The following is an 18,199-nucleotide window of genomic DNA, read 5'->3' as shown; positions in this document are numbered from 1 at the left end:
ACGAAGGAGGGTCAGGCCCCTGGTTCCTTTCTAGGAATCTGATCGGCCTCCAACTGCGCAGGGCAGCCTTCGTCAACCTGGTGCCCTTGAGAGGCTTTGAACTCCCAACCACTGGACTACAATTCCCGTCGTCCAAAGCCTCTGGAGCTGCCGGGTTGGCAAAGGCTGTCCTAAGCTATTTTGTAACCCTAGTATTCTTGCAGCTGTTAAATCCCTGTAGGTGAAAATTGCATGCGCTGAACATTTAGGGGCGGTTTCAGCAAACCACTCCAAAGAAGGGAGAAGGAGGGCTGAGGCCAGGCCTAGACCTGATATTTTTCTTCCAGATTTTAGAAAGAATTTGATTTCTGCAGATATTTGTTGGTGCTGCATTGTTTATTCATTTGCAAAAATAATTGCACGCCTCTGCATCATTCAAAAAATGTACCAAAGTGGCTTACGGCATAAAATATAAGACAATAAATACCACAAGCAAGTTAAAAACAGGCCTCAGTTAACCGTTGCAGATGGATGTACAGGTGAAACTCGGAAAATTAGAATATCGTGGAAAAGTTCATTTATTTCAGTAATTCAACTTAAAAGGTGAAGCTAATATATGAGATAGACTCATGACATGCAAAGGGAAATATGTCAAGCCTTTATTTGTTATCATTGTGATGATCATGGTGTACAGCTGATGAAAACCCCAAATTAACAATCTCAGAAAATTAGAATATTAAATGAAATCAGCAAAACAAGGATTGCAAATAGAGCAAGATTGGACCTCTGAGAAGTAGAAGCATGCATATGTACTCAGTACTTGGTTTGGGCCCCTTTTGCATCAATTACTGCCTCAATTCGGTGTGGCATGGATGCTATAAGCCTGTGGCACTGCTGAGGTGTTATGGAAGACCAGGATGCTTCAATAGCAGCCTTCAGCTCTTCTGCATTGCTCGGTCTCATGTCTCTCATCTTTCTCTTGGCAATGCCCCATAGATTCTCTATGGGGTTCAGGTCAGGCGAGTTTGCTGGCCAATCAAGCACAGTAATCCCATGGGCATTGAACCAGGTTTTGGTACTTTTGGCAGCGTGGGCAGGTGCCCAAGTCCTGCTGGAAAATGAAGTCAGCATCCCCATAAAGCTTGTCTGCGGAAGGAAGCATGGCTCCAAAATCTCCTGGTAGATGGCTGCGTTGACCCTGGACTTAATGAAGCACAGTGGACCAACACCAGCTGATGGCATGGCTCCCCAAATCAACACAGACTGTGGAAACTTCACACTGGACTTCAAGCATCTGGCATTGTGTGCCTCCCCATTCTTCCTCCAGACTCTGGGGCCTTGGTTTCCAAATGAGATGCAAAAGCTGCTCTCATCAGAAAAGAGATTGGGGGAGCCATGTCACTTGTTTTGTATACATTTTTATTTTTGCCTGGAAGACTGCATCACAAAATTCAGAGAAGGGCACATTTTGAGGGTTGGCTGAGTTCCACCCCAAGTGTGTGAATCATGGAGGGCAAATGAGCTTCGCTTGAAAATGTGAACTGAACACATTTCTCCCTTCATCTCTAAGCGCAGAAGTGCATTTCCATGGCAGGACAGAGCATCCTGGGCAGGCCCAGAGAATGAATGCATTGCCCTGAAGGTGGTGATATGTTTGCTATACAGTTTAGCAAGGCCTTGGGGTTTCCGAGAATAGAGAGTCTTTCTTTCTTTCTTTCTTTCTTTCTTTCTTTCTTTCTTTCTTTCTTTCTTTCTTTCTCTCTCTCTCTCTCTCTCTCTCTCTCTCTCTCTCTCTCTCTCTCTCTCTTTCTCTCTCTCCCTCCTCGTCTTTTATTTCTTTCTCTCTCTCTCTCCCTCTCCTCCTCCTCCTCTTCTTCTCTCTCTCTCTCTCTCTCTCTCCCTCCCCCTCCCTCCCTCTCCCGCTCCTCCTCCTCCTCCTCTTCTTTCTTTCTTTCTTTCTCTCTCTCTCTCTCTCTCTCTCTCTCTCTCTCTCTCCTCTACCTCTCCCTCTCCCTCTCCCTCTCCCTCTCCTCCTCCTCCTCTTCTTCTTCTTCTCTCTCTCTCTCTCTCTCTCTCTCTTCTCTTTCTCCCTCCCTCCCTTCCTCCTTCCCTCCTCCTCCTCCTCCTCCATCATCATCTTCTTCTTTTCTCTCTCTGTCCCCCCTTGCCCCCTTCTTCCCTTCTTCTTCTTCTTCTTCTTCTTCTTCTTCTTCTTCTTCTTCTTCTTCTTCTTCTTCTCTCTGTTCATGAAACCAGATGAGGAAGTGGTGAGATTGTGGCGGAAGCTGCCACCTCATTTTTCACAGCAGCTGCCGAGGCGGCTCCACCACCACACAGGTGTGACAGGAAGGGAAACTGAGTCAGTCCATGGGCAGGATCTGCTGGGCGGGTGAGTCTTTTAAAGCCCCCATTAGCATTTCCTTGCCATTTTTAGCCTTTTCAACAGAAGAGCCTGCAATTCACACTTGTTCACATTTTGCACTACAGTTTTCAGTCTGAAAAGACGTGCCAAGGCATTAAATTATGCCATTTGCATCTCTCCTCAAAGGAGCTTGAGATGCTGTACAAACACTCCTCCACACATCATCAAAGCTGTCAACTTTCCCCTTTACTTGCGAGGAATCCTATTCGGAATAAGGGAATTTCCCTTAAAAAAAGGGAAACATTGACAGCTATGCACATCATCCTCACAACAGTCCTGTGAGGTTGGCTGGCTCAGGCACTGTGGCCAGCCCCAGGTCACTCAGTGAGTTTCATGGCTTAATGGGAAGATTTGAACCCTGGTCTCTCAAGCCCTAGTTAGACATTCTCAGCACTGCACCCCACTATCTCTAGATGCATTAAAATAAATTAGTTGTCTTTGAAATGAGTATTTTAGGATAAAGTACACTTAGAGATACATACGCTGAGATGAAATACATATGTATCATGTGATAAATAGGACGTTTGGTGCATATTTTCATGTTGTTGTTGTTGTTTAGTCATGTCCAACTCTTCGTGACCCCCTGGACCAGAGCATGCCAGGCCCTCCTCTCTTCCACTGCCTCCCGCAGTTTGGTCAAACTCATGCTGGTAGCTTCGAGAACACTGTCCCACCATCTCGTCCTCTGTCGTCCCCTTCTCCTTGTGCCCTCCATCTTTCCCAACATCAGGGTCTTTTCCAGGGAGTCTTCTCTTCTCATGAGGTGGCCAAAGTCTTGGAGCCTCAGCTTCAGGATCTGTCCTTCCAGTGAGCACTCAGGGCTGATTTCCTTCAGAATGGAGAGGTTTGATCTTCTTGCAGTCCATGGGACTCTCAAGAGTCTCCTCCAGCACCAGCATATTTTCCTAGAACCATAGAATTGTGGAGTGGCAAGGGAGCCCGAGGGTCATCTAGTCCAACCCCCTGAATCCAGCATCCTGTTCTCACAGATGCCCCAGTGGGAAACCCGTGAGCAGAATTCGAACACAGGAGCCCTCTCCCCTCCCACAACTAGTATTCAGAAGCATCACTGCCTGTGGAGGCAGAACAGAGCCATCATGTCTAGTCACCATCAATACCTCTGTCCTCCATGAATTTCCTTTTAAAGCCGTCCAAGTTGATGTTCGTCACTGCCTCCAGTGGGAGGAAGTTCCATAGTTTAACTCAAGCCTAAGCAACCTTCGGCCCTCCAGATGTTTTAGACTTCAATTCCCATCATCCCTGACCACTGGTCCTGCTAGCTAGGGATCATGGGAGTTGTAGGCCAAAAAATCTGGAGGGCCGAAGGTTGCCTAGGCCTGGTTTAACTCATAGTTTAAGTCTTCTTTCCTGAATATTTCAGCAATCAGCTTTACCAAGGGTGGATTTACATGCAGGAAAAACACACACGCTGTAAATAAGTCAGAAATTAAACCGTTATAACAAAAGAAGAAGAAAAACGATATGGGAAAATTGCACAATTTTTTTTTTGCTCTCCAGCGCCATCTGCTGTTGCATGTTTAAGATAAAGGTACCCCTGCCCGTACGGGCCAGTCTTGACAGACTCTAGGGTTGTGCGCTCATCTCACTCTAGAGGCCGGGAGCCAGCGCTGTCCGCAGACACTTCCGGGTCACGTGTCCAGCGTGACGAAGCTGCTCTGGCGAGCCAGCACCAGCGCAGCACACGGAAACGCCGTTTACCTTCCCGCTATAAAGCGGTACCTATTTATCTACTTGCACTTAAGGGTGCTTTCGAACTGCTAGGTGGGCAGGAGCTGGGATCGAAAGACGGGAGCTCAGCCCGCCGCGGGGATTCGAACCGCCGACCATACGATCGTCAAGTCCTAGGCGCTGAGGTTTTACCCACAGCGCCACCCGCGTCCCTTTCATGTTTACAACGCATTTAAAACACCTTTTTGACTAATGTAGCTGAGTCCCGAGGGTCCACAAGTTGTAACGTTAAGAGAGAAGGAGGAAAACCTTTCTCTCTCTGCTTTTTCCATGCTGTGGAAAACTTTATAAACGTTGACCTTGTCATCTCTTTCTCGCCTTTCCCTCTAAACTAAAAAGTCCTGAACGCTGTTTCCCTAGGCTCTCTGCAATTCACGTCTCAGAGCGCGAGAGCCCAGAGGATTCTGGGAAATCAGTGTGCGCGCACGAGTGAGACTGTGCGAGTGTGTGTGTGTGCAAATGCTTCCCTCTCCCTTGCAGTCTCAAGGTCAGCTTGGCTTGGCCTTGAGCTCAGAGCTTAGATAAGTGACCAATAATTGCTTCCTTTTTTGCGTTTCTTTGGCTTGACCATGCGGCAAAGGGGCCGCCTTCTGCCAGGGACGGATTTAACTCTTGGAGGTGTGAAAAATCCCCAGCATTGGTGGTGGAGATCTAGGGCGGTTGCAGGACTCGCACTGCCGTAAGGGACAGGAGTGGAACGTCGCCAGCAGGGCTAAATGCCAAGGGTGACATGGAGGGCTGTGTTGTGCCAGGAATGGGGTGGCGAGAGCAAATTCAGTGTCGTTTTCTGCGGCACATCTGATTCCGATGGGCAGGGCTCAGTGGATTTCTCCGTCTCTCTGTGTGTGTTTGTGCAATGTGTATTTGTGTGCGCGCATTTTGAAACCTTGGCAAGCCCATCCTTACCGAGTGGCTGGCATTTTGAGAGGCAGCGCCATGCAGTGGTTGGAGTTTCCGACTTGGACCTGGGAGCGACCAGGATCTGGAACATGGGTAGGCAAACTAAGGCCCGGGGGCCGAATCCGGCCCAATTGCCTTCTAAATCCGGGAATCAGTGTGTTTTTACAGGAGTAGAATGTGTGCTTTTATCTAAAATGCATCTCTGGGTTATTTGTGGGGCATAGGCATTCACTTTTTGTGGGGCATAGGAATTCACTTTTATTTTTATTTTCAAAACATAGTCCGGCCCCCCACAAGGTTTGAGGGACAGTGGACCGGCCCCCTGCTGAAAACGTTTGCTGACCCCTGGTCTGGAACCTCACTCAGCCATGGGGTTGACCTTGAGCCCAGTCATTGCCTCTTAGCCCCTCCTCCTCCTGCTAAGATTTCCAGCAATTGGTAATCAGAATATTGCTGTCTTCGGCTAGGGAGGCAGAGCCGAGCCGTCATGACTGATAGCCATCAATAACCATTAATTGATCGAATCCCCTTGTAAAACCATCTAACTTAGTGGCCATCATTGCCTCCTGAGGAAGTGAGTTCCGTAGTTTAACCGTACTGCATGAAGAAGGGCTTTCTTCGCAAGGGATGCACAGTATAATAATAATAACCAATAAAAAATAATTTTATTTATACCCCGCCCTCCCCAGCCAAGACCGGGCTCAGGGCAGCTAAAACAAGATTAAAACACAACATTAAAATGCAGCCTCATTTCAGTAGAAACTCAAATAAAAAACTTTGGGGGGGATGAAAACGTCAAATCTTCACCAAGACCAACTATTCAGACTGGTCCTACATGGGCCAGAAAAAAGCTAGGGAAGTCCCCAAATAGGAGTTCCATCACAGAAGGAAAAAGGAAAAGAGGGGAAGGGGATCAAGTTGATTCCAAGCCAAAGGCCAGGCGGAACAACTCTGTCTTACAGGCCCTGTGGAAAGAAATCAGATCCTGCAGGGCCCTGGTCTCATGAGACAGAGCGTTCCACCAGGCCGGGGCCAGTGTTGAAAAGGCCCTGCCTCTGGTTCAGGCTAATCTGCTTCCTTAGGGCCCGGGACCTCTAGGGTGTTGCTATTTGTGGACCTTAAGGTCCTTCGTGGGGCAGACCGGGAGAGGCAGTCCCATAGGTATGAGGGTCCTAGGCCGTGACAAAACCATATTGGCTCTTTCTCCGCACTGCAGAAATCTTGCTCCTGGGCCTTCTCCCTCTCCCCCTCTCTCTCCTCTTTCCTGTGAAAACTCTTCCGCAGGCCTGCCTGGGCTGCCAGACGCTTGGCACGCCTTGCGAGGCTGACTCAGTCTTTTCTCCTCTCCCAGTTATTTTTTATTTTTAAACACCTGTTTGTCATCTGGTGCCTGGAAGCCGAAGGGCCTGTTTTCAGTCTCGGCTGGGGTGATGCATTTTGCAGTCACCCGGAGGTAGCGCAGGAAGCCGCGAAGGGTTGGGCACCCCTTTCATTAGAGAAGTGTGCGGGTGCACAAGAGAGCGAGCGAGAGAGAGAGAGACTCGCTTGTTTCTTTCCAACACACTGACCTTGCGCGACCTTCGACGAGTAGCTCCTGTTGATCTTCAGTGAAAAACATCACCTCTCCCCAAATTGCAGCATTCTGGATTTGCATGGCGACCTGTTAGGTGCACGGCAGCCCCTCTGTCCCAAATCAGGGTCTGTTAAAGCAACATGCAATAAACATGCATGCCACTGAGTTGTCATATACAATCATAGCTCATGTTATGTTTGCTTCAGGTTGCGCATTTTCAGGTTGCGTCCCGCAGTGACCCGGAAGTACCGGAAAGGGTTACTTCCAGGTTTTGCCGCTCCCGCATACGCAGACGCGCAAAATGATGTGACACGCATGTGCAGAAGCTGCGAATCGTGACCCGCGCGTGCGCAGGCACGGGTTGCGTTCTTTTCAGTTTGCGAACGGGCCTCCGGAACGGATCCCATTGGCTACCAGAGGTACCACTGTATTGAGAAAGGGAGAAAAAGGCACTCTATCTACGCGGTGCATCATTTTCTATACTTCTCCCACCTGTTACTTGCCTTCCCTCTAAACCAGGGGTCGGCAAGGTTTATAGGCCATGGGACGGATCACTCCCACAGAGATCATCCGTGGGCCGGACTGGTGCAGCGTGATGTCGTAAATTGTGTCTGCGCATGTCCGTGGCGACGAAAATAGCTTCTGCGCATGCCCAGACACCAAAGATTGTGCCTGCGCAGAAGTGATTTTCGGCGTCTGGACATGTGCAAATGCGATTTCCGGTATCTGCACGTGTGCAGACGTGATTTCTGGCACCGCTTGGCGAGTCCCCGTGCTGTGCTGCACTGCTTTAGCGCAGCATGCAGGGGACTCCCTGAACAGGTGGCTCGGTTCAGGGGTGGCTCGTGGGCTGGTAAAACAGTCTTCGTGGGTCGCATCTGGCTCATGGGACACACGTTGCTGACCCCTGCTCTAAACTGAAAAAAAGCCCGAGTGCTGTCACTTTGCAGGGGACTTCTTGCAACTGGTGTTTATACATAGTCCGATTCCTATGCAAATCTGTGCCCTCTCTTTTCTCGCAAAGCATAACTGTCTAACTTTGGCAGGTACAGTGTTACCTTGGGTTAAGAACTTAATTCGTTCTGGAGGTCCATTCTTAAATTGAAACTGTTCTTAACCTGAAGCACCACTTTAGCTAATGGGGCCTCCCGCTGCCGCCGCGCAATTTCTGTTCTCATCCTGAAGCAAAGTTCTTAACCCAAGGTACTATTTCTGGGTTAGCGGAGTCTGTAACCTGAGGCGTATGTAACCTGAAGCGTATGTAACCCGAGGTACCACTGTATGAATATTCGCCTCCTTGCCTGCTCTGGGGTCTTGGTGGAGCACAAGCTCACATTATTCTAGGCCGCATCAACAGAAGTATAGTTCCAGATTGAGGGAAGTAATAGTACCACTCTTTTCTGCCATGGTCAGACCACACCTGGAATACTGTGTCCAGTTCTGGGCACCACAATTTAAGAAGGATGTTGACAAGCTGGAAGGAAGGTGTGCAGAGGAGGGCGACCAAGATGATCAAAGTTCTGGAAACCAGGCCTTATGAAGAATGGTTGAAGGAGCTGGGTATGTTTATCCTTCTCCCTTGGAAGATGGTGGACTCTCCTTCCTTGGGGGTTTTCCAGCAGAGCTTGGATGGTCCTCTGTCATGGATGCAGGGCCCTCTTACCCATAGGCGCTAGGGGTGTGGGGCACCCAGACGCTGGGCTCTGAGGGGCGCCAGGCCGAGAGTCCGGGGCCTGAGAGTTGAGTCTGGGGAAGAGCCCACCCATCGGTCGGAGCGCCGCAGCGGGCTCTTCTGCAGTGGGCGGCCCTGCGCCACCAGTTTGGAGGCGACTGAGCCAGCAAGATGCTGAGGTGGCCGGCCGACTCCGCCCTCCTGCCCGCCTGGGACTGGGCAACCTGGGTGCGTGTGTGCTGGGTGGATCTTTGCACCCTGGCACCACATATGCTTAAGACAGCCCTGCCTGGATGCTTTAGCTGAGATTCCTTCATTTATTTTTTAAAATTTATTTAATCGTTTTTTCAATACAGACATCAGCCACAAAAAACACATACAACAAAAACCACAATAACACTAATAATACAATTTAACAATTCAGATTTGAGTACTGATATACCCAGAATTACACCACTTTAACACTATTTCCCCACCTCTCCTCCCCCTACTTCCCACCACTTTCCGCCTTATTGCTTAAGTATTCCTTCCAGAGTTCTTCATATTTATCCATTCTTAATTTGCGTCGATATGCAATTCGTTCGTATGTAACTAGTCTGTCCATATTATCAATCCATGTGCTCAATCTTTTTGCAGCTCTTCCAATTCATCAAAACAAGTTTTTTTGCTTCTAATATGGCACGGTATACCCATTTTTTTTGGGACCCCTTGTAATCTCCCACGTTTCTGGTATATAATTTAGAATTAGATTCAAATCCCCTAAATAACTGTTTCTTTTTATTACTCTTGCTATATATATATCCCTACCTCGCACCAAAATGACCTTATCACCGGGCAGTAAATCATCATATTTACTAAGTTTGCATTTTTACTTCCACATCTCCAGCAGTTGTCTGCATTTCATAGAATCATAGAATCATAGAGTTGGAAGAGACCACAAGGGCCATCGAGTCCAACCCCCTGCCAAGCAGGAAACACCATCAGAGCACTCCTGACATATGGTTGTCAAGCCTCTGCTTAAAGACCTCCAAAGTAGGAGACTCCACCACACTCCTTGGCAGCAAATTCCACTGTCGAACAGCTCTTACTGTCAGGAAGTTCTTCCTAATGTTTAGGTGGAATCTTCTTTCTTGTAGTTTGGATCCATTGCTCCGTGTCCGCTTCTCTGGAGCAGCAGAAAACAACCTTTCTCCCTCCTCTATGTGACATCCTTTTATATATTTGAACATGGCTATCATATCACCCCTTAACCTCCTCTTCTCCAGGCTAAGCATGCCCAGCTCCCTTAGCCGTTCCTCATAAGGCATCGTTTCCAGGCCTTTGACCATTTTGGTTGCCCTCCTCTGGACACGTTCCAGTTTGTCAGTGTCCTTCTTGAACTGTGGTGCCCAGAACTGGACACAGTACTCCAGGTGAGGTCTGACCAGAGCAGAATACAGTGGCACTATTACTTCCATTGATCTAGATGCTATACTCCTATTGATGCAGCCATTTGTTATGCTGAGATTCCTTTATTGCAGGGGGTTCGACTAGATAACTCTGGGGGTCTCTCCCAACTCTACAGTTCTTTGATTCATTGCACCTGGGTGCCAGTGGACTGAAATTCTTTGCTGCGGGAATTATCCCTTTGGGTACAATGAGATTCTGCCTTACCTCCTGTGACATTTTGCCTCTTGTGTCATTGCTAGGAGAGGTCATCTAGAGCAGTGTTTCCCAAACGTTTTTGGGCAACGGCACACCTGTTTACCGGAAAAAAATCTCGCGGCACACCACCATTAAAGCCCCGCCCCGTGACGTCAGCGCGCAGCGTCACGCCGGGAGGGACGCACAAAAGTGAAAGTTTTTTCCCTCCCCCTTGCCGGGGTGGGAGGAGGCAGCAGAGCGAGGGACTGAGGGACGGCGGCAGCTGAGGCGGCGGCGGCTGTTGTGGTGGTGGCGGCGATAGCGGGCGGAGGAGGGGGCGGCGGCGGGAGTTGCTGCTGCTGTTGTTGCTGCTGCTGCCCGGACATGCCGGCCTCCTCCTCCTCCGCTGTCTCGCGCTCCTCCCTTTTGCGCGCGCTGCCCCGCCGCTCGGCACCACCACCGCGGAGCCGCCCCCGGCTCGACGCGGATCCTCGCCGCCGCCGCCTCTCGCCGCCCGACTCGCCCGCCTCCCTCCCACGGCACACCAGCCGATGTCTCACGGCACAGTAGTGTGCCGCGGAACACCGGTTGGGAAACACTGATCTAGAGATTGGGGGTGCGCTGTCTGTGCTGGGCAGCTGACACCCAAATCTCTTCCTCCTTTCTTTCTGTGTCAGGTGTGCTGGCATCAGGGGGCTACCTGCCTGGCAGAGGTTTCCCATCCTTTGCCCAGAATTGGGGAACTTGCTGGAAGCTGGCATCAGAAAAGGTGACCAGTGTGAGCTGATATCTCCTTCTCTCTCTCTTCTGCAGACTCCATTTCCTGCCCGTGGAGAGGTAGCGGTGACCGTGGAAGGCAAGGATCTTCTTTTGGTGCTGGAAAGAAACCAGTAAGTATCACGTGCCTGTCGTAGAACCCACTTACTAGGAACTCCCAGAGGGTCAAGATCCTGCACCCAGAAATGCCAGAGCTCTGAATACATTGTGCCAACGGGAGAGGAGTTGTGTACCTTGCGGAATTTGTTCTGCTCCTTGCCGGGGATGAAAGGGGCCGAGGGCCGAGTGCTCCTGTGTTCGAATCCTGCTTGCAGACATCTGGATGGCCACTGTGAGAACAGGATCTGGACTATGTGGGCCACTGGCCTGATCCAGCAAAGGCCCTTCTTGCAGTCTTAAAAATGTGCTGCCGAGGGTGTGTTTCAGGGAATGCAAAGTTGGTATTTTTTTTTTTTTTTAAGTGTTCCGGCCCAGGACGTGACACCAGAGCTTCCAGAAATGGCTGGCTCGCCCGACATACCTTGCTGTAACACCCTGTTGCAAAAACACCAGCTCCTTTTGATTTGAGCCAGGGCTCAGAGCTCTCAGCAGGAGTGTGCATGTTCCTTGCAGAAAGCTGAGCCCTCGGCTAGAGCAGAGATGAATTCCTGCTGCGTCTGGGCTGGGATATTGGTGGGCTTTGCCAGGTCAGTTTCTCTGGCTTCCTGAAAGGATAAGATCAGACCAAGGGCCCACCTGGTGCCGAATCCTGTCCCCACAGTGGCCAAAGGGAAACCAACAAGCAGGATTCGAACACAAGACCCCTTTCTCCTCCTGTGGCTTCCAGCAGCTGTTATTCAGAAGCATTCCTGCCTCCTCTCTTCCATAAATCTGTCAAATGCTTTTTCCAGCCCTCCAGCTTGGTGCCCATCACTGCATCCTGTGGCAGGCAGTTCCACAGTTTAACCCCTGACAAATTCACAGGTGGTAGACATGCCCATTTTCCATCAGCAATGTCTAGGCAACACGATGACCATGTACATACACAATAGACAATCTTTATAGAATTCCTTCAGACCATAAGAAGTACAAAATGAAATCTTTAGTCCCAAAGTCTCTGAAAATCTCTAAATGAAGCGAGGTACCAGACTTTATACGATGAAAGACAAGCTGTGAAGCTTTGTGTATTCAGCAAATACAATGTTCAACACTGAACGGTGATTCCGGATATTGACTACTGTTTCGTAGAATTCTTCGTCAGCGTGGTGGGAGGATATAGAATTGCTTCATAAGCCCATCTTATTTCGAATGAATGTATGTCAATGAAAATATCGAATGCTGTGGAACAGTGCTCATGTAATAATGTAGTCAATGCCCATTTTTCCAAACTGAGGATGGGGATCCTTTTCACCCCAACGGATCCAATTCCTCATGGACTAACTTCTCAGGGGCTTCCGCCATGGTTTTTAATTTTTTAAAAAACATCTTTATTGAAAGTTCAAAAAGTACATAACTATGTGTGCACTAAACATTTTGCAACGTAAACAAAAAGAGAGAGAGAAAAAAGGAGAAACAGAACCCGTGTAGAAGGGAAAATGAAGGGGGAAGGGGGAAAACCCCCAAAACTGTATATTTTACAAGATTGTTATTGTACTTCACCAGATCTTCACCCATTACAGTATTTGTAAGAATGGATTCCAAATATCATTGAATTTGTCTGTGGCAAGTCTGTGTTTCTATGCAAGTCTATGTTTGTATGTTGTGAGTTTGTATGTCTTCAAAACAACTGCAGAAGGGAGTCACATTTTTATTTTTCCAGTTCATCAGTATCAGTCTTTTTGCTTTGATGAGGGCACAGAGAGTCCACTCATATTGCCATATTGTCCTTTGCTCCGCCATGTTGGTTTTGGGCGGGGCTAGAGGGAAACGAGGGCGGAGCCACGGGTTGCGTTGCTGCAGCGGATGGAGCGAATCCCCTTTGAGGAAAGCACTGACGCGCTGGGGCCCTTTTAAGTTTAGAGCAGGGGTTGGCAACCTAAGGCCCGTGGGCCACAAGCGGCCCATGGGGGTCGTTTAACCGGCCCACGGACCCCCTCCACCTGCTCGGTCGGCTCCTGTGCACCGCCTTCCGGGACGTTGGCCGGCTTCCCATTGGCTGCAGGAAACTCCTGCAGCCAACGAGAAGTTGCGCACGCCTCCTCCATGCCGGAAATAGCGTTTGCCTGCGGGACCGTGAACCGGCCCAAGCCACAAAAACTTTGCCGACCCCTGGCTTAGAGAAACGGCAGGTTAAGAGGAGAATCCTAGAATCATCGTGGTGGAAGAGACCCTGAGGGTGATCTCAACTAAAGCATGATAGAAGCTTGCAAAATGATGGATAAGGAGAAGTTTTTCTCCCTTCTGTCGTAACACTCTTGAATTTTGGAGTTTCCGGGGCAGACGACACAAACTTTGCCCCCATAATGCAGCGGGTATTTTGTGTTTTTTTGTTTAATTATTTTTTATTAAAGATTTTCTTGATTTACAAAAGTGTTTGCAATGTCTCTCTCTCGTATTCCCCCCCCCCATGTAACATTTTTACAAATCAGTTTCATTTGTTGAGACATTAGGAAGAAAAGGGGGAAAGAGGTGGACGGGTGGAAGATGGGTGGGGGTGGGGTCGGGTGGCGATGTTTCTATTTTACTCAATATATGTAGGGTTTGGGGTCAGCGTTGCTTGTGCAGGTTCTTTGCTGTTCGCTTGTGTTGCTTTGGTGGTGAGAGAGGTTGGGGTTGGCCCAGGGTGTGGTTATTCATTTGCTGTGGTGGTCTTTGTTTTTGTGTGTGAGTGAGGTGGGTGGGTGTTTTGGATCAGGTTAGCCATAATGATTTGTATGCTGTTGGTGGATTCTTGCCATTGTCTTGTTGGGCTGTGTATGTGATAAAGGGGAGCCATACCGGGGTGAAGGTGTCTTCTTCTATTTGACCCCGTGTCAGTTTCAGTTTATTGGTTAATTTTTCTATTATTTTCCCCCCAAAAGATATTTATTAAAGTTTTTTAAAATATAACAATGAAAAAAATTAAAAAAATACAAAATTCAACATAAAAACAGTTAAAAAACAAATAATTTTCCATAACATATCTTCCTTACGCTTATTTCCCCAGACCTCCTCATACCTCCCTTCTTTGTATTCCACTTCAATTTGTTAGTTCAGCAAATCCTTACCATTAAACTTTTACCCATTTATAAACCTTTTTTTCTCTCGTATCTCCTAAAGCATTACAGCTGGAAACCCCTTAGTTTCTATCCAACATCCTTCTAACATTCATTATATTGGTTAATTTTTCTAGTAGGGCTGTTTCCCATACTATTTGGTACCACTGGTCCATGCTTCCTCCTGACAGGTCTCTCCAGTGCCTGGTTATGATGCTTCTGGCTGCGGAAAATAGGTGGGTTATGAGTTCTTTATGGTGTAGGTGGACATTATTGTCTTCCCATAATGCGGCGTTAAACTGTGGGATCTCCTCTCAAAGGATGCAGACGTTGGATGGCAGCAGCAGTGTTTCTGAATGCCAGGGACTGGAAATCACAGGAGCGGAGTGTTGCTTTGGGGCTTGGACCATGCTTGCTGCTTTCCCATAACGGACATCTGATTGGCCGCAGTGAGAACAGGACCCTGGACTAGATGGCCATTTGGGCCTGATGCATATCAGTGTTTCCAAAAAGAAAAAGTTCTCTTCTTATAACTCTCGGGAGTGTCTTGCCAAGGACATCAGAGCATCGCTCAGCACCTAAAAGACTACTGTCCATGAAGCTCTGCCTCTACAGTCAGAAGCAGCAATGCTGAGGGATGCAGGTGGTGCTGTGGTCTAAACGACTGAGCCTCTTGGGCTTGCCGATCAGAAGGTTGGCGGTTCGAATCCCTGCGACGGAGTGAGCTCCTGTTGCTCTGTCCTAGCTCCTGCGAACCTAATAATAAAAAATAATAATAACTTTTATTTATACCTCACCCTCCCCAGCCAAGACCGGGCTCAGGGCGGCTAACACCAGGTATAGAAACAATTGATTGAAATACAACTTAAAAAACAATATTAAAATACAACATTAAAATACAGCCTCATTTCAGTAAAAAATCAAATCAAATCAAACCTAGCAGTTCGAAAGCACGCCAGTGCAAGTAGATAAATAGGTACCACTCCGGCGGGAAGGTAGACGGCGTTTCCGTGCGCTCTGGTTTCCGTCACAGTGTCCCTTTGCGCCAGAAGTGGTTTTGCCATGCTGGCCACATGACCCAGAAAGCTGTCTGTGGACAAACACCAGATCCCTCGGCCTGAAAAATGAGCGCTGCCTTTGACTGGACTTAACCGTCCAGGGGTCCTTGACCTTTTACCTTACCTGCTGGAAACTGCAGGAGCAGAGAGTTGCTTTTGTGCTTGTATCCTGCTTACTGGTTTCCTATAGTGGGCAACTGGTTGGCCGCAGTGAGAACAGGACCCGGGACTACATGGGCCATTTGGGCCTGATGCATATTGGTGTTTTCAAAAAGAAAAAGTTCCTCTTATAACTCTCGGGAGTGTCTTGCCAAGGCAGTTACCAGGACATAAGAGCATCGCTGGGCACTTAAAAGACGTAACAGATTACAGTGGTACCTCGGGTTACATATGCTTCAGGTTACAGACTCCGGTAACCCAGAAATAGTCCATCGGGTTAAGAACTTTGCTTCAGGATGAGAACAGAAATCGTGCTCCGGCGGCGCGGCAGCAGCTGGAGGCCCCATTAGCTAAAGCGGTGCTTCAGGTTAAGAACAGTTTCAGGTTAAGAATGCACCTCCGGAATGAATTAAGTACTTAACCCGAGGTACCACTGTAATCACTAGGGTGTGAAATGAAGAGAGACATTGCAGTTGCCTCCCCCAACCTGCTGCCCTGCAGATCTGGAGGGCGCCGGGTTGGCAAAGCCTGATTTGCAAGATTAACCGTTTGAACTGGAATCTGCCCGGAACCCGCCTTGCCACCGCCGCCCCAGATCACCTTCCCTTTTGGCTGCCAACTGCAGCCCCGTCGAAACAAACGGTTGTGAAAACATACAAAAACGGAGCTGGTTTTGATTTGGGAGGAAGTTGAGCTCACAAGGAGAGAGAGAGTTTAACAGGCTCGCTTGAGTTTCTGCCGTCGGGGCACGGCCAGGTCCTGCAAACTGGGTGGAATTTGCAGCCAGGGAAAGGGGGGTTCTCTTGGTGTGCCACGGCAGGGAGACAACCAGGACCAGGTAGAACTTGAAGAAGTGGCAGTATGTGCCATTGGAAAAGAATGTGGTTTTCTCTTCTGAGGAAAGGAAGCAGCAATGAATCAACTTGTTGCTTTTCTGTGGTCAGTCTGCATCTGTGCTTTGACCATATCCATGCTAGCGGGAGCTGACAGGAGCTGTATTGCAAATCAAGGGGACCCCAGGATAGGCCTAGAGGTTTTTTTTAAGAATGCTCCCTTTCAACACATTTTCGGATGCCGGCTCCTAAGATGAAGAACAGTGGGGCTTGCTATGGAAATCGTAACCACTGCGTGATCAAGCTCAGATGGATAGATCATTCGGTTCAAGCATGAGGGTGATAATGCCAAGGTTGCAGGTTCAAACCCCGTAGGCAGTGCCAGATTTAGGTATAAGCTAAACAAGGGACACGGGTGGCTCTGTGGGTTAAACCACAGAGCCTAGGACTTGATGATCAGAAGGTCGGCGGTTCAAATCCCCACGACGGGGTGAGCTCCCGCTGCTCGGTCACTGCTCCTGCCAACCTAGCAGTTTGAAAGCACACCAGTGCAAGTAGATAAATAGGTACCGCTCTGGCGGGAAGGTAAACGGCATTTCCATGTGCTGCTCTGGTTCGCCAGAAGCGGCTTAGTCCTGCTGGCTACATGACCCGGAAGCTGTACGCCGGCTCCCTCGGCCAATAAAGCGAGATGAGCGCCGCAACCCCAGAGTCGTCCACAACTGGACCTAATGGTCAGGGGTCCCTTTACCATTTTAAACAAGCTATAGCTTATGGCCCCACTCTCTTGGGGGCCCCAAAAAAATTAAAAGGAAAAAACCTGGATGTACCTTTCCAAATTTAAGATAAAAAACAAACAAAATCTACATACGGCAACAGTGTTTTGTATTGTGTAGGCTCCTATGATGTAAGTAATGGGCCTCTCCTGCTCCCTAAAATATCACTGGTTTGCTGATTTCTATATATAGGGTGCCTACATTCTGCATGTGCAAATGGCTTTAGATACCTCTTAGGTCCATAAATTACCATATAGCATATATTCAACACAGAAAGCAGCAACAACTTGTTGTTGACAAAGGATAGCTGGACATAGAAAGGGCTCCGTTACCTTCAGGAGCTGAGGGCCTCATCAAACCTAAATCTGGCCCTGGCTCTTGGGCAACAGCTGCATTTTCCTGCATTGCGGAGGGTTGGACTAGATGATCTCTAGGGTCCCTTCCAACCCCACAATTCTATGATTTTAAGATATGCAAACGCCAGCAAGCTTTGGAAATGTGCATAATCGATCTTCACAGTTGGTAGCATGTTTTCCTCTGGGTCTGTTTGAGGAGCCAGAGGTCAGCAAACTTTTTCAGCAGGGGGCCGGTTCACTGTCACTCAGACCTTGTGGGGGGCCGGACTATATTTTTTTGGGGGGAAATGAACGAATTCCTATGCCCCACAAATAACCCAGAGATGCATTTTAAATAAAAGCACACATTCTACTCATGTAAAAACACGCTGATTCCCGGACCGTCCGCGGGCCGGATTGAGAAGGCAATTGGGCCGGATCCGGCCCCTGGGCCTTGCTTTGCCTACCCATGGAGTAGCCCTTCTGTAAAATGGGGATAATTAAGACACAGGGCTCTGGGTGACAAGAGTTAAATAGATAGAAAGGGAGGAACCAAGTTATAAAAGAGTTTTTTTTAAAAAAAAGCATAGAGAGACAAAGAGAAGTGACTAATTACATTACAATGAGGTTTTGTTTCCATTCCTTGGCCCTCCCCAGACTTTTCTGCCTCCAGGGATGAAATTACACCCATTCCCAAATCCAAATCCAGCTGTTTGGCTTGGGCCAGCCCTGTATAGCTGCCGTCGTAGCGATTCCTATTGGTATTGATTAATTTCTATGCTGCAAACTCAAATATATATCTGTGCGGTGTACGGAATCCTGATTTAAACCCAAAATAGCGTAACAAATAAAATCAAGCAGAAGACTTTTCACGAAACAGAAATGCAAACTCACGAAAGGGGTCATCTGACAAGGTTGTAAAAACGATAAAATCGTAAGATCTAGGTCTCCCCCCCCCAAAAAAAAATACCCCTCCCTTCTATTCAGAAAACAACAGCAACAGAGCACTCCAATTCGTGTCTTCTAGGAAGTAAGAATTACTGAGTTCAATGGACCTACTCCCAGCCCCAGATGTGCCTAGGATTTCAGCCCAAGGCTGTTGCTGAGATCCCAGCCTGACCCCCCCCCCAACCCCCCATTAAATGCATGGGTTCTCTGACTATGTGATTA

The 18,199-nt window shown here is 48.5% G+C and overlaps 1 protein-coding gene across 2 annotated transcripts in view; it reads left to right on the top strand.

Annotated features, from left to right (window-relative positions):
* The window catches only part of ADAM33 (ADAM metallopeptidase domain 33), a 94,303-nt gene that overhangs the window by 17,781 nt on the left and 58,323 nt on the right, over positions 1–18,199 (top strand). For both annotated transcript variants that reach the window (XM_081206985.1, XM_081206984.1), the window contains exon 3: positions 10,732–10,808. In XM_081206985.1, coding sequence (XP_081063111.1) covers positions 10,732–10,808 — 77 coding nt within the window. The remainder of the gene's footprint in view (positions 1–10,731; positions 10,809–18,199) is intronic.

This window comes from Podarcis bocagei (genome assembly GCF_964188305.1).
Source record: "Podarcis bocagei genome assembly, chromosome: 9".
Lineage (NCBI taxonomy): Eukaryota > Metazoa > Chordata > Lepidosauria > Squamata > Lacertidae > Podarcis > Podarcis bocagei.
Note: the sequence above shows the minus strand (reverse complement) of the source record. Positions and strands in the feature narration are given on the sequence as shown.